Consider the following 17,058-nt stretch of genomic DNA (forward strand, 5'->3'; position numbering starts at 1 on the left):
ATCGGCTTTTCCTCACTCGCGTCTGTCAGACGCGAGTAGAGGAGAGCCGATCGGCTGCTCCTCTGACAGGAGGGGTTTGTGCTGATCGATTATCAGCACAGCCCCCCCTGAGGATGCCCACTGGACCACCAGGGATGCCCACTGGACCACCAGGGATTCCACTAGATCACCAGGGATTTAAATCAAAGGTATGCCACCCTAGACCACCAGGGATGACACATAATGGATGCCAATCAGTGCCACAATGGATGCCAATCGGTGCCCACAATGGGCATCACTGATTGGCAGGCATTGTTTGGCACTGATTGGCATCCATTAGTACAACACATTAGTTAGTGCCCATCCATGCCGCCCCTATCAGTGCCCATCCATGCCGCCTATCAGTGCCCATCTTTGCCACCTATCAGTGCCCATATGTGCCGCCTATCCCTGCCCATCCATGCTGCCTATTCCTGCCACCTATCCCTGCCCATCCGTGACGCCTATCCCTGGTCATCCGTGCCGCCTATCCCTGCCTATCCTTGCCGCCTATCTGTGCCCATCTGTGCCACCTATCCGTGCCGCCCATCAGTGCCCATCCGTGCCGCCCATCAGTGCCGCATATTGGTGCCCATCATCAATGCCACCACATCAGTGCCACCTCATCGGTGCCCATCAGTGCCACCTTATCAGTGCCAGTCAGTGCAGTACCATCAGTGCCCATTAGTGAAGGAGAAAACATACTTATTTACAATGTTTTATAACGGAAACAAAAATTATTATTTTTTTTTTCTAAATTTTCGGTCATTTTTTTATTTTTTTTTGCAGAAAATAAAAATCGCAGAGGTGATCAAATACCACCAAAAGAAAGCTCTATTTGTGGGTACAAAATGATAAAAATTTAGTTTGGGTACAGTGTAGCACGACCGCGCAATTGTCATTTAAAGTGCAACAGCACTGAAAGCTAAAAATTGGTCTGGGCGGGAAGGTGTATAAGTCACAGTGCCCGGTATGGAAGTGGTTAATATTGATTGGACCCTAGGCAAAAAAATTCTTGCCCTGCACTTAAAGACGGCCCTGTTGTATTGGGGGCAGGGTGCTGGGATATTTTCAGGGAGGCATTACAGCACCCCGCCGGTCCCTTCCACCAGCCGCTGATCTGCATAGATAAGCAAGTAATGACGTCACCGGGTCCAATACAAGGTCTATAATGACAACGGTAAGGTTTTATTAATGTTGATGAGGAGGGAAGAAGGAACCAAGGAGGGGTAAAATAGAACCACATTCAACTTTGCGCTCTAACTTTGTGTTTCTTGTTAATTGCAGCTTCTGGGAAATGTATGAGAGCGGTGGAGGGTCTCCGGGTAAGTTCTGTTTTGTCATACACCGTACAACCTGACTCTACAATCTTTGTACAATCTGCCTCAGATTCCCCCAAAAACCCCCATGTAATGTGAGGGCACAGCTAAACATCGCCCATACCTTGATGTTGGTAGACGTAAAGGAAGTTTAAGTTGCTAGACGACACAGGATGGTCTGGGGGTGCAATTGAGGCATGGCGTGAGAAGCAATATGGGGGACACAGCAGAGAAGGGGCTCTGGTCGGATGAGACTAAAATGTAACTTTTTGGCCTAAATGTGTGGTACAAAACTAACACTGCACATCACCCTGAACACACTGTGAAACATGGTGGTGGCAGCATCATGTGGTGGGGATGCTTTTCTTCAGCCGGGACAGGGAAGCCGGTCAGAGTTGATGGGAAGATGGATGGAGACAAATACAGGAGAATCTTAGAAGAAAACCTGTTAGGACTCGGACCAGTTTCCGCGGACATGTTCGGTCGTCTGTACGGCCGACCGGACAATTTTCCGGCGGATCGGACAGGTTTCTAGCGGACAAATGTTTCTTAGCATGCTAAGAAACATGTCCGCTGGAAGCCTGTCCGTCGGACATGTTCGGTCGTCTGTACAGACTCACCGGACATGTCCGCTCGGCCGAAAGCCCTCGCACGCATGCGTGGAAGCATTGACCTTCCAGGGTCGCGCACGTCGCCGCGTCATCGTCACGGCGACGGCGCGGCCACGTCACCGCGTTCGCTGTCTGCGGGAAATTTGGTCTGATGGTGTGTACAGCCATCAGACCAAAATTCGCCAGCGGACATGTCCCGTCGTGTGTACGAGGCCTTAGAGTCGGCAAAAGACTTGAGACCGTGGAGGAGGGGGTTCACCTTCCAGCAGGACAACGACCCTAAAGTACAGCCAGAGCTACAATGGAATGGTTTACATCAAAGCCTATTCAATTGCGCGGTCGTGCGACGTGGCTCCCAAACAAAATTGGCGTCCTTTTTTCCCCACAAATAGAGCTTTCTTTTGGTGGTATTTGATCACCTTTGCGGTTTTTTTTTTTTGCGCTATAAACAAAAATAGAGCGACAATTTTGAAAAAAATGCAATATTTTTTGCTATAATAAATATCCCCAAAAAAAAGATATAAAAAAAATGTCCTCAGTTTAGACCAATACGTATTCTTCTACCTAATTTTGGTAAAAAAATCGCAATAAGCGTTTATCGGTTGGTTTGCGCAAAATTTAGATAGTGTTTACAAAATAGGGGATAGTTTTTTTGCATTTTTAAAAAAAAATTTTTTTTACTACTAATGGCGGCGATCAGCGTTTTTTTCGTGACTGCAACATTATGGCGGACACTTCGGACAATTTTGACACATTTTTGGGACCATTGTCATTTTCACAGCAAAAAATGCTATAAAAATGCACTGATTACTGTGAAAATGACGATTGCAGTTTGGGAGTTAACCACAAGGGGGCGCTGAAGGGGTTAAGTGTGACCTCATCTGTGTTTCTAACTGTAGGGGGTGTGGCTGTAGGTGTGACATCATTGATTGTGGTTCCCTATAACAGGGATCACACGATCGATGATGGCGCCACAGTGAAGAACGGGGAAGCTGTGTTTACACACAGCTCACCCCGTTCTTCAGCTCCGGGGACCGATCCCGGGACTCCAGCGGACGATCGGGTCTGCGGGTCCCGCGGTCACGGAGCTTCGGACCAGGTCACGCGCCTGCGACCCACAGCTGGCCACTTAAAGAAGACGTACCTGTACGTGCTTGTGCCCAGCCGTGCCATTCTGCCGAAGTATATGTGCAAGAGGCGGTCCTTAAGTGGTTGATGGAGAGATCTTTGGTATATTGGTCCCCTGGTCCCTCCCCTGGTCTCCAAAGCCTCTGATCGAACCAAGATCGGTTTGATCCGATGCTTTTACTAGCCGGTAACGGTATCAGACGGAACCCGGAAGTGACGAAATCCTTGCCACTTCCAGTTTCTGACAACACATAGTAGGAGGACCAACATCAATTCCTCTCACTCTGCCTGGGGAAGCGGATGCTGCTGGTCGCATCCTTAACCACTTTAATACCCGCCCATCGTCATATGACGTCCACAGATGGGATCTCCCATCCTGGGTTGAACGTCATATGACGTCCTTGGTTTGCGGGGGGATATCTGAATGATGGGTGCAGCTAGAGGCATCATTCAGATATCCATGTCTTCAGCCGGCCATCCTGCGCACCATAAGAACGATCAAAGCAGCGGTTCCGCCGCTTGATCGTTCTTATAGGCGGCGGGAGGGGACATTCCCCCCCCCCCCTCCCGCAGCCATCTGGTGCTTCTCTGAGCTCTCCCGTGCCATCGGGGGGCCCAGAGAATGAATCGTCCGGCGCAGGCAGGAAGCATAGAGATGACTGGTGACCAGATGGTCACCAGTCATCTCTATGAACGTCGGAGGCCCCGGCGCGATGTGATGACGTCCCGGAAGTAAACAAAGACACGATTGCGGCTAGTGAGCAAAACTGATCATAAGATCGGTGAATTTTTTTTCACCGATCTCATGCTTTCCAGCCTGGAGGAGAGATGTGAGGTCTTACTGACCCCCCCGCATCTCTCCATAAAGAGGACCTGTCACACACTATTCCTATTACAAGGGATGTTTACATTTCTTGTAATAGAAATAAAAGTGATCAAAAGTTTTTTTTTTAAAGTGTAAAAAACTGTAACTCTAAACTGGTAACCTGTAAAAAATTTCAAAGCGTTGACTATGGAGATTTTTAAGTACCGAAGTTTGGCGCCATTCCATGAGTGTGCGCAATTTTAAAGCGTGACATGTTAGGTATCTATTTACTCGGTGTAACTTCATCTTTCATATTTTACAAAAAAATTGGGCTACCTTTATTGTTTTGTTATTTTTTTCATTCATGAAACCATTTTTTTCCAAAAAAAAGGCGTTTGAAAAATTATTGCGCAAATACCGTGCGAGATAAAACATTGCAATGACCGTCGTTTTATTCCCTAGGGTGTCTGCTAAAAAAACATATATAATGTTTGGGGGTTCTGAGTAATTTTCTAGCAAAAGAATGACGATTTGTACTGTAGGAGAGAAGTGCCAGAATAGGCCCGGTATGGAGGTGGTTAACAAGCTCCTCGATTGGCTGGGAGAGCCCAGTAAAGGTGGCGGGGGGGGGGAGACCCTTCCACTGTTTGTAAAAAATAATCCAGTGGCTGTTTATAAGTGTCTCCGTGCTCGGAAACAATTCGACGCGTTCTCGGAAACAATTCGACGCGTTCTCGGAAACAATTCGACGCGTGCTCGGAAACAATTCGACGCGTGCTCGGAAACAATTCGACGCGTGCTCGGAAACAATTCGACGCGTGCTCGGAAACAATTCGATGCGTGCTCGGAAACAATTCGACGCGTGCTCGCAAACAATTCGACGCGTGCTCGGAAACAATTCGATGCGTGCTCGGAGACAATTCGACGCGTGCTGGGAAACAATTCGACGCGTGCTCGGAGACAATTCGACGCGTGCTGGGAAACAATTTGACGCGTGCTCGGAGACAATTCGACGCGTGCTTGGAAACAATTCGACGCGTGCTCGGAAACAATTCGATGCGTGCTCGGAAACAATTCGACGCGTGCTCGGAAACAATTCGACGCGTGCTCGGAAACAATTCGGCGCGTGCTCCGAAACAATTTGACGCCTGCTTCGGAAGCACTAAACTTAATTTTCTCGCCTCGTCGTAATGTTGTACGTCGCCAGCATTCTTGACAGTCGACGGAACTTTTGTGTGACCGTGTGTATGCAAGCAGGGGCGGACTGACAAATCATGGGGCCCCCGGGCAATAGAAGATTATGGGGCCCACGGGCTTACAGATGGCCACCACGCCAGGAGGCAGTGCAGGGGCCGGGCAGCTAAAATCTCAGGATTTTCACATCTAAAGCATGTCGGTTTCATACATATCAGGGACAGATGATGGGGCCCCCTAGTGGCATGGGGCCCTCGGGCAGTGCACGAGTGCCTCAATCGTCAGTCCGCCCCTGTATGCAAGCCAAGCTTGAGCGGAATTCCGTCGAAAAAAAATCATCCGAAGTTTTTCCGACGGAAATTCCGATGGTGCGTACGGGGCGTAAGGCATAAGAAGTGGTTACAAGGGCCTTCTGGAGGTGGCATCAAGGCGTTAATAACGTAATAGATAACGAAACTCTCTGTTTTTTTAGGTGTGAACTGCGTTGGAGATACCCTGCTTGAAGGACCCGACCCATTGTAGGAGGCCTTCTCTGCCTCCAGGACGTGTTGACCACTCTGGACTTTGGACGTGTGCGCATGTGTGAGATCGCCATGGCGAACGGATTGCGACTGGACTTTGCGTTGCAGACGAACCTGCGAGACTTGGGATGTGTATAGAGGAACTCGATGCCTTGTAGATAGTCTTTTCTTCCTTTTTTTTTTTTTTTCAATGCACTAACAAAATAGACGCAGCCTAGGAAACGCAGCTGGTTAAACGTCTATTGAACGGGATACGACTGAACGTGTAAACTGATGGCACCCCCGGTGGTATGCAGTGGGTATGACCGTTTCCTTTCACTCCGGGGGGCTGAGAAATAGCTGAACAATGGCTCACCTCGGTTCTTCCTTCCGTATTTTCCATAATAATTGATGATTATCTGTGTTTCTCCATGAAAAATCATCTTTACCGGGACTCTTCATCATCTCCGATCATTCCACATCGCCCACCATTAGGTTCTCAGATTTTTGGGTGGACGTCATGGAGGGTTTTAGAGTAAACTGGTCAAACCGCGGGCGTATGTTGGCCCAGCTACAGACTTGAGAGATCTTTAAAGATTCCACATCTTCATTGTGTTCTGGGCCTTCCCTTCCGGTTGGATGTGTGTAGAGCAGCTTCTCTAGGAACCTCCCAAAGGCGATCATTTTGGTTTCCAAGACCATGGTGCCCTCTTCTTCAGGATCTGGTCTGCTGGACTTTTCATGAAGAACTGGAACATTGAAGATGGGTCCCAACTTGAAGAGAGGCATTGCCCGACGACCATCCACCCAATCATCATTCAACCGATATCTAGAGGTGTGAAGACCACCATCTTCTGGATCTTCTCTGGAATCAGGACGGGCGACATTGTGCCCAGCGCGCCCTCCTGGTTCTGACCGCCATGTAATCCACCCAATCATCATTCAACCGATATCTAGTGGTGTGAAGACCACCATCTTCTGGATCTTCTCTGGAATCAGGACGGGCGACATTGTGCCCGGCGCGTCCTCCTGGTTCTGACCGCCATGTAACATCTTATACTAAGATACTTCGCTTTGTATTTAACAGAGAAACTAGACGACAATCTGGGATCTAGATGTTTTTATTGAATTTGTTAATAAAAGAAAAGTGTTTAATGTGTATTTTTTTTTTTTTGGTGAACCCCAAAGGCCAACTTTATTGAAAATGGACAATACAACGAATTCTGATGTTTTAGTTTTAGCCTTGGTCTTCTTTATCGGTCTTTGATAGTGTAACGGGCAGAGCCCCCGACCAATTCATGTCTCCAGTCTTGTCTACCTGGGAGCTTTTGGTGTTTCTATTCTCTACGGGTGCCCTGCCCACCTTTGTGTGTTCCCATCCTCTATGAGGTGTTCTTCCCACCTTTGTGTGTTTCTATCCCCTATGGGGTGCCCTGCCCACCTTTGTGTGTTGCCACCCTCTATGAAATGTTCTGCCCACCTTTGTTTCTATCCTCTATGAGGTGTTCTGCCCACCTTTGTGTGTTTCTATCCTTCTATGGGGTGCCCTGCCCACCTTTGTGTGTTCTCACCTTCTATGGGGTGCCCTGCCCACCTTTGTGTGTTGCCACCCTCTATGAAATGTTCTGCCCACCTTTGTTTCTATCCTCTATGAGGTGTTCTGCCCACCTTTGTGTGTTTCTATCCTTCTATGGGGTGTCCTGCCCACCTTTGTGTGTTCCCATCTCCTATGGGGTGCCCTGCCCACCTTTGTGTGTTTCTATCCTCTATGAGGTGCCCTGCCCACCTTTGTGTGTTTCTATCCTCTATGAGGTGCCCTGCCCATCTTTGTGTGTTCTCACCTTGTATGAGGTGCCCTGCCCATCTTTGTGTGTTCTCACCTTGTATGGGGTGCCCTGCCCACCTTTGTGTGTTCCCATCTCCTACGGGGTGCCCTGCCCACCTTTGTGTGTCTCTATCCTCTATGAGGTGTCCTGCCCACCTTTGTGTGTTTCTATCCTCTATGAGGTGCCCTGCCCACCTTTGTGTGTTCTCACCTTCTATGGGGTGCCCTGCCCACCTTTGTGTGTTCCCAACCTCTATGGGGTGCCCTGTCCACCTTTGTGTGTTCTCACCCTCTATGGGGTGCTCTGCCCACCTTTGTGTGTTCCCATCCCCTATGGGGTGTTCTGCCCACCTTTGTGTGTTTCTATCCTCTATGAGTTGTTCTGCCCACCTTTGTGTGTTCCCATCCCCTATGGGGTGTTCTGCCCACCTTTGTGTGTTTCTATCCTCTATGAGGTGTTCTGCCCTCCTTTGTGTGTTTCTATCCTCTATGGGGTGCCCTGCCCACCTTTGTGTTTTCCCACCCTCTATGGGATTTCCTGCCCACCTTTGTGTGTTGCCGCCCCCTATGGAGTGCCCTGCCCACCTTTGTGTGTTCCCATCCCTTATGGGGTGTTATGCCCACCTTTGTGTGTTCCCACCCTCTATGGGGTGCCCTGCTCACCTTTGAGTGTTTCTATCCTCTATGGCATGTCCCGCCCACCTTTGTGTGTTCCCATCCTCTATGGCATGTCCTGCCCACCTTTGTGTGTTCCCACCCTCTATGGCATGTCCCGCCCACCTTTGTGTGTTCCCATCCTCTATGGCATGTCCTGCCCACCTTTGTGTGTCCCCATCCTCTATGGCATGTCCCGCTCACCTTGTGTGTCCCCATCCTCTATGGCATGTCCCACCCACCTTTGTGTGTCCCCATCTTCTATGGCATGTCCCGCCCACCTCTGTGTGTCCCCATCCTCTATGGCATGTCCCGCCCACCTTTGTGTGTTCCCATCCTCTATGGCATGTCCCGCCCACCTTTGTGTGTTCCCATCCTCTATGGTATGTCCCGCTCACCTTGTGTGTCCCCATCCTCTATGGCTGGGATATGCAATTAGCGGACCTCCAGCTGTTGCAAAACTACAAGTTCCATCATGCCTCTGCCTCTGGGTGTCATGCTTGTGGCTGTCAGAGTCTTGCTATGCCTCATGGGACTTGTAGTTCAGCAACAGCTGGAGGTCCGCTAATTGCATATCCCTGCTCTATGGCATGTCCCGCCCACCCTTGTGTGTCCCCATCCTCTATGGCATGTCCCGCCCACCTTTGTGAGTTCCCAACCTCTATGGCATGTCACGCCCACCTTTGTGTGTCCCCATCCTCTATGGCATGTCCCTCCCACCTTTGTGTGTCCCCATCCTCTATGGCATGTCCCGCTCACCTTTGTGTGTTCCCATCCTCTATGGCATGTCCCGCCCACCTTTGCGTGTTCCTATCCTCTATGGCATGTCCCGCCCACCTTTGTGTGTCCCCATCCTCTATGGCATGTCCCGCCTTTGTGTGTTCCCATCCTCTATGGCATGTCCCGCCCACCTTTGTGTGTCCCCATCCTCTATGGCATGTCCCTCCCACCTTTGCGTGTTCCCATCCTCTATGGCATGTCCCTCCCACCTTTGCGTGTTCCCATCCTCTATGGCATGTCCCTCCCACCTTTGTGTGTCCCCATCCTCTATGGCATGTCCCGCCCACCTTTGTGTGTCCCCATCCTCTATGGCATGTCCCGCCCACCTTTGTGTGTTCCCATCCTCTATGGCATGTCCCGCCCACCTTTGTGTGTCCCCATCCTCTATGGCATGTCCCTCCCACCTTTGTGTGTCCCCATCCTCTATGGCATGTCCCACCCACCTTTGTGTGTCCCCATCCTCTATGGCATGTCCCGCCCACCTTTGTGTGTCCCCATCCTCTATGGCATGTCCCGCCCACCTTTGTGTGTCCCCATCCTCTATGGCATGTCCCGCCCACCTTTGTGTGTCCCCACCCTCTATGGCATGTCCCGCCCACCTTTGTGTGTTCCCATCCTCTATAGCATGTCCCGCCCACCTTTGTGTGGTCCCCATCCTCTATGACATGTCCCGCCCACCTTTGTGTGTCCCCATCCTCTATGGCATGTCCCGCCCACCTTTGTGTGTTCTCACCCTCTATGGGGTGTCCTGCCCACCTTTGTGTGTTCCCATCCTCTATGGCATGTCCCGCTCACCTTTGTGTGTTCCCATCCTCTATGGCATGTCCCGCCCACCTTTGTGTGTTCTCACCCTCTATGGCATGTCCCTCCCACCTTTGTGTGTTCCCATCCTCTATGGCATGTCCCGCTCACCTTTGTGTGTTCCTATCCTCTATGGCATGTCCCGCCCACCTTTGTGTGTTCCCATCCTCTATGGCATGTCCCGCCCACCTTTGTGTGTTCCCATCCTCTATGGTTGGTCCCGCCCACCTTTGTGTGTTCCCATCCTCTATGGCATGTCCCGCCCACCTTTGTGTGTTCCCATCCTCTATGGCATGTCCCGCCCACCTTTGTGTGTTCCCATCCTCTATAACATGTCCCGCCCACCATTGTGTGTTCCCATCCTCTATGGCATGTCCCTCCCACCTTTGTGTGTTCCCATCCTCTATGGCATGTCCCGCCCACCTTTGTGTGTTCCCATCCTCTATGGCATGTCCCGCCCACCTTTGTGTGTCCCCATCCTCTATGGCATGTCCTGCCCACCTTTGTGTGTTCCCATCCTCTATGGCATGTCCTGCCCACCTTTGTGTGTTCCCATCCTCTATGGCATGTCCTGCCCACCTTTGTGTGTTCCCATCCCCTATGGGGTGCTCTGCCCACCTTTGTGTGTTCCCATCCCTTATGGGGTGGTCTGCCCACCTTTTGTGTGTTCCCACCCTCTATGGGATGTCCCGCCCACCTTTGTGTGTTCCCACCCTCTATGGCATGTCCCGCCCACCTTTGTGTGTTCCCATACTCTACGTGATGTCCCACCCACCTTTGTGTGTTCCCATCCTCTATGGTTGGTCCCGCCCACCTTTGTGTGGTCCCATCCTCTATGGTATGTCCCGCCCACCTTTGTGTGTTCCCATCCTCTATGGCATGTCCCGCCCACCTTTGTGTGTTCCCATCCTCTATGGCATGTCCCGCCCACCTTTGTGTGTTCCCATCCTCTATGGCATGTCCCGCCCACCTTTGTGTGTTCCCATCCTCTATGGTATGTCCCGCCCACCTTTGTGTGTCCCCATCCTCTATGGCATGTCCCGCCCACCTTTGTGTGTTCCCATTCTCTATGGAATGTCCCGCCCACCTTTGTGTGGTCCCATCCTCTATGGCATGTCCCGCCCACCTTTGTGTGGTCCCATCCTCTATGGTATGTCCCGCCCACCTTTGTGTTTTCCCATCCTCTATGGCATGTCCCGCCCACCTTTGTGTGTTCCCACCCTCTATGGCATGTCCCGCCCACCTTTGTGTGTTCCCACCCTCTATGGCATGTCCCGCCCACCTTTGTGTGGTCCCATCCTCTATGGCATGTCCCGCCCACCTTTGTGTGTTCCCATCCTCTATGGCATGTCCCGCCCACCTTTGTGTGTTCCCATCCTCTATGGCATGTCCCGCCCACCTTTGTGTGTCCCCATCCTCTATGGCATGTCCTGCCCACCTTTGTGTGGTCCCATCCTCTATGGCATGTCCCGCCCACCTTTGTGTGTTCCCATCCTCTATGGCATGTCCCGCCCACCTTTGTGTGTCCCCATCCTCTATGGCATGTCCTGCCCACCTTTGTGTGTCCCCATCCTCTATGGCATGTCCCGCCCACCTTTGTGTGTCCCCATCCTCTATGGCATGTCCCGCCCACCTTTGTGTGGTCCCATCCTCTATGGCATGTCCCGCCCACCTTTGTGTGTTACCATCCTCTATGGCATGTCCCGCCCACCTTTGTGTGTCCCCATCCTCTATGGCATGTCCCGCCCACCTTTGTGTGTTCCCATTCTCTATGGAATGTCCCGCCCACCTTTGTGTGGTCCCATCCTCTATGGCATGTCCCGCCCACCTTTGTGTGGTCCCATCCTCTATGGTATGTCCCGCCCACCTTTGTGTTTTCCCATCCTCTATGGCATGTCCCGCCCACCTTTGTGTGTTCCCACCCTCTATGGCATGTCCCGCCCACCTTTGTGTGTTCCCACCCTCTATGGCATGTCCCGCCCACCTTTGTGTGGTCCCATCCTCTATGGCATGTCCCGCCCACCTTTGTGTGTTCCCATCCTCTATGGCATGTCCCGCCCACCTTTGTGTGTTCCCATCCTCTATGGCATGTCCCGCCCACCTTTGTGTGTCCCCATCCTCTATAGGGTGTCCCATCCACCTTGTGTGTTCCCAATGGGGTGTCCCTACCAGGACCGATCCTAGGGTCACCGACGCCTGGGTGCAGAAATATTTCTGGTCATCTTACTAACTCCTCCCGTTACAAATGTTTCTATGGCAACGACTCAGGCACAGAAATGCTCCCTTAAGGAGTCTTCATTATCCTGGGATCCTCCAATGATCTCTTAACAATAAACAAATTACAGGAAGAGAGTACACTAATGGGACCTGGGGGGGTATCTGAAAGACACAGAGAGGGCTTCTGTTAGGAGGTCTGGTAGAAAGAGCCCACAGACATAGTACAGGAGACGGTCAGAGACTGCAGACATGGTACAAGAGATGCTCAGAGACTGCAGAAATGATACAAGAGACGGTCAGAGACTGCAGACATGGTACAAGAGATGGTCAGAGACTGCAGACATGAAACAAAACATGGTCAGAGACTGCAGACATGAAACAAGAGATGGTCAGAGACTGCAGACATGGTACAAGAGATGGTCAGAGACTGCAGACATGAAACAAAACATGGTCAGAGACTGCAGACATGAAACAAGAGATGCTCAGAGACTGCAGACATGATACAAGAGACGGTCAGAGACTGCAGACATGATATGGGAGATGATCAGAGACTGCAGACATGGTACAAGAGATGGTCAGAGACTGCAGACATGGTACAAGAGATGCTCAGAGACTGCAGAAATGATACAAGAGACGGTCAGAGACTGCAGACATGGTACAAGAGATGGTCAGAGACTGCAGACATGAAACAAAACATGGTCAGAGACTGCAGACATGAAACAAGAGATGGTCAGAGACTGCAGACATGGTACAAGAGATGGTCAGAGACTGCAGACATGAAACAAAACATGGTCAGAGACTGCAGACATGAAACAAGAGATGCTCAGAGACTGCAGACATGATACAAGAGACGGTCAGAGACTGCAGACATGATATGGGAGATGATCAGAGACTGCAGACATGGTACAAGAGATGGTCAGAGACTGCAGACATGATACAGGAGACGGTCAGAGACTGCAGACATGGTACAGGAGATGGTCACAGACTGCAGACATGATACAAGAGACGGTCAGAGACTGCAGACATGGTACAGGAGATGGTCAGAGACTGCAGACATGAAACAAGAGATGGTCACAGACTGCAGACATGATACAAGAGATGGTCAGAGACTGCATACATGAAACAAGAGATGGCAGACATGATATGGGAGATGGTCAGAGACTGCAGACATGAAACAAGAGATAATCACAGACTGCAGACATGGTACAAGAGATGGTCAAAGACTACAGACATGGTCAGAGACTGCAGACATGAAACAAGAGATGGTCAGAGACTGCAGACATGATACAGGAGATGGTCAGAGACTGCAGACATGATTTGGGAGATGGTCAGAGACTGCAGACATGATACGGGAGATGGTCAGAGACTGCAGACATGATACAGGAGATGGTCAGAGACTACAGACATGGTACAAGAGATGGTCAGAGACTGCATACATGAAACAAGAGATGGTCAGAGACTGCAGACATGAAACAAGAGATGGTCAGAGACTGCAGACATGATTTGGGAGATGGTCAGAGACTGCAGACATGATACGGGAGATGGTCAGAGACTGCAGACATGGTACAAAAGATGCTCAGAGACTGCACACATGATACAAGAGATGGTCAGAGACTGCATACATGAAACAAGAGATGGTCAAAGACTGCAGACATGATACAAGAGATAATCACAGACTGCAGACATGGTACAAGAGATGGTCAAAGACTACAGACATGGTCAGAGACTGCAGACATGAAAAAAGAGATGGTCAGAGACTGCAGACATGATATAGGAGATGGTCAGAGACTGCAGACATGGTACAATAGATGGTCAGAGACTGCAGACATAGTTCAAGAGATGGTCACAGACTGCAGACATGATACAAGAGATGGTCAGAGACTGCAGACATGAAACAAGAGATGGTCAAAGACTGCAGACATGATACAAGAGATGGTCAAAGACTGCAGACATGGTACAAGAGATGGTCAAAGACTACAGACATGGTCAGAGACTGCAGACATGAAAAAAGAGATGGTCAGAGACTGCAGACATGATACAGGAGATGGTCAGAGACTGCAGACATGGTACAATAGATGGTCAGAGACTGCAGACATAGTTCAAGAGATGGTCACAGACTGCAGACATGATACAAGAGATGGTCAGAGACTGCAGACATGAAACAAGAGATGGTCAGAGACTGCAGACATGAAACAAGAAATGGTCAGAGACTGCAGACATGAAACAAGAGCAGGAGATGAAGGGCGGCTATTTCATGATAAAAGGTGGAGCTTTTCTGATAAACGATCCTGTTGCTGTACATTGTGATGTGTCGGGAATTTATTCTCCAAAACAAATGTTTTTTTGTCCAGATCTTAGCTCTGATGTGTTGTCCCCGCGTTCGATGCGTTTTGTTCCTGCGCATTTTAATGTGTTTTCGATGTATTGAGATGATTTGAGGTTTTGCAGTTTCCAAGGATACGGCGGGTGAAACATTTACAAATCGGGAACTTTTTATTTTATCGTCTCTCTCTCTCTGTGCGCTGCATGTGTCCTTGGGCACCTCGGGGGGGGGGGGGGGGTTCATCACACCATGCTGCATTGGGTGGACTTTACCTTTAAATCTTCCCTCCGCCCCCTCCCCCCCTTCAGTCTTGTAGGGGTTATCACATCTTCAGCTGTGAGGGGTTAATCCTGGGACCTGTAGTCCTTCACTTTTGGGGGAGTCACATCCCCAAAAGGACTACAAGTACCATTGTGAACCCCTGATATCTAAAGTTGTGACTCCCCCCAAAAGTAAAGGACTACAAGTCCCAGCAAGAACCCCTGCTATCTAAGGATGTGACTTCTACCCTAAAAGTGAAGGACTACAAGTCCCAGCAAGAACCCCTGCTATCTAAGGATGTGACTTCTACCCTAAAAGTGAAGGACTACAAGTCCCAGCCTGAACCCCTGATATCTAAGGATGTTACTTCTACCCCAAAAGTGATGGATTACAAGTCCCAGCATGAACCCCTGAGACCTAAGGAGGTTACCCATCAATTTCATGGGTTTCATGCTGGGACTTGTAGTTCTTCTCTATTGGGGGGAGGGGTTATCACATCTTCAGCTGTGAGGGGTTAATCCTGGGACCTGTAGTCCTTCACTTTTGGGGGAGTCACATCCCCAAACGTAAAGGACTACAAGTACCATTGTGAACCTCTGCTATCTAAGGATGTGACTCCCCCCAAAAGTGAAGGACTACAAGTCCCATCATGAACCCCTGATATCTAAGGATGTGACCCCCCCCCCCCAAAATTGAAGGACTACAAGTCCCAGTATGAACCCCTGCTATCTAAGGATGTGACCCCCCCCCCAAAAAAAATTGAAGGACTACAAGTCCCATCATGAACCCCTGCTATCTTAGGATGTGACTCCCCCCCCCTCCAAATTGAAGGACTACAAGTCCCAGCCTAAATCCCCTGAGATCTAAGAATGTGACCCCATAGATTTCACAGGTTCATGCTGGGACCTGTAGTTCTTCTCTATTAGGGGCGGGGGGTGTCACCTCTTTAGCTCTGAGGGGGTTCATGCTGGGACCTGTAGTCCTTCACTTATGGGGGGGGTCTTATCCTACAAAAGTCCCATCATGAACCCCTGAGATCTAAGGATGTGACCCTCCCAAAATTGAAGGACCACAAGTCCCAGCATGAACCCCTGCTATCTAAGGATGTGACTCCGCCCTCCCCCCCCCAAAAGAATTGAAGGACTACAAGTCCCATCATGAACCCCTGATATCTAAGGATGTGACCCCCCCCCAAAATTGAAGAACTACAAGTCCAAGTATGAACCCCTGAGATCTAAGAGTGTGACCCCATAGATTTCACAGGTTCATACTGGGACCTGTAGTTCTTCTCTATTATGGGCGGGGGGTGTCACCTCTGAGGGGGTTCATGCTGGGACCTGTAGTTCTTCTCTATTATGGGCGGGGGGTGTCACCTCTGAGGGGGTTCATACTGGGACCTGTAGTTCTTCTCTATTATGGGCGGGGGGTGTCACCTCTGAGGGGGTTCACGCTGGGACCTGTAGTCCTTCACTTTTGGGGGGTCTTATCCCCCAAATGTGAAGGACTACAAGTCCCATCATGAACCCCTGATATTTAAGGATGTGACCCCCCCAAATTGAAGGACTACAAGTCCCAGCACGACACCTGAGATCTAAGGATGTGATTCCCCTAACCCCCAAAAGTGATGGACTACAAATCCCAGCATGAACCCCTTAGATCTAAGAGTGTGGCTCCGTAGATTTCACGGGTTCATGCTGGGACCTGTAGTTCTTCTCTATTGGGGGGAGGGGGGTCACATCCCCCAAATGTGAAGGACTACAAGTCCCAGCATGAACCCCTGAGATCTAAGGAGGTGACAACCCCCCCCCCCCCCCGAATTGAAAGACTACAAGTCCTATCATGAACCCCTGATAGCTAAGGATGTGACTTCCCCCCAAAATCAAAGAACTACAAGTCTCAGCATGAATCCCTGATATCTAAGGATGTGACCCTCTCCCCCAAATCGAAGGACTACAAGTCCAAGTATGGGTGAGCAATGAGCGAGTTTGAGGTGGAGGAACTTGACTGGCCTGCACAGAGTCCTGACCTCAACCCCATAGAACACCTTAGAGTGGAGACTGCGAGCCAGGCCTTCTCATCCAACATCAGTCCCTGACCTCACAAATGCCCTTCTGGAAGAATAGTCAAACATTCCCATAGACACACTCCTAAACCCTGTGGACGGCCTTCCCAGAAGAGGTGAAGCTGTTATAGCTGCAAAGGGCGGAGCCAACTCAATACTGAACCCTCCGGACTAAGACTGCGATGCCAATAAAGTTCATGTGTATGTAAGGCAGGCGTCCCAATACTTTTGGTAATATTGCGGTCGGGAAGTGGCTATGGATATTCATAGTGCCCTCTAGTGGCCCCTTGAAGCACAGCTCACCTAGAAAAATGAACAGGGCTGAGAGAAGCCAGCCTGGACCTATCAGAGGATCAGGGGGAAAGGTAAGTATTATCCCAGGTGGGCCGCACTCGAGGTTTTGGCAAATCTGAAGACAAAAATCTGCAGAAAATCTAATAGTGTGTAGGGGGGTCTTAGACTTGGTTCGCGCCTAAGGGTTACGTCCAAGCATGGGGCGCGATCTCGTGCGTAGGGCGGCCCACTCATTTCAATGCATGTGAGAAACATGGGCAAGAAGC

General features: G+C 50.3%; 1 protein-coding gene across 8 annotated transcripts in view; it reads left to right on the top strand.

Annotated features, from left to right (window-relative positions):
- Nucleotides 1-6,734, top strand: part of ARAP1 (ArfGAP with RhoGAP domain, ankyrin repeat and PH domain 1) — a 279,811-nt gene extending 273,077 nt beyond the window's left edge. For all 8 annotated transcript variants that reach the window (XM_040339771.1, XM_040339774.1, XM_040339773.1 and 5 more), the window contains 2 exons: nucleotides 1,306-1,343; nucleotides 5,548-6,734. In XM_040339771.1, the coding sequence (XP_040195705.1) occupies nucleotides 1,306-1,323 (18 nt within the window). In that variant the 3' untranslated portion in view covers nucleotides 1,324-1,343; nucleotides 5,548-6,734. The remainder of the gene's footprint in view (nucleotides 1-1,305; nucleotides 1,344-5,547) is intronic.
- Nucleotides 6,735-17,058: the final 10,324 nt, after the last annotated feature.

This window comes from Rana temporaria, chromosome 2, assembly GCF_905171775.1.
Source record: "Rana temporaria chromosome 2, aRanTem1.1, whole genome shotgun sequence".
NCBI classification, from domain to species: domain Eukaryota; kingdom Metazoa; phylum Chordata; class Amphibia; order Anura; family Ranidae; genus Rana; species Rana temporaria.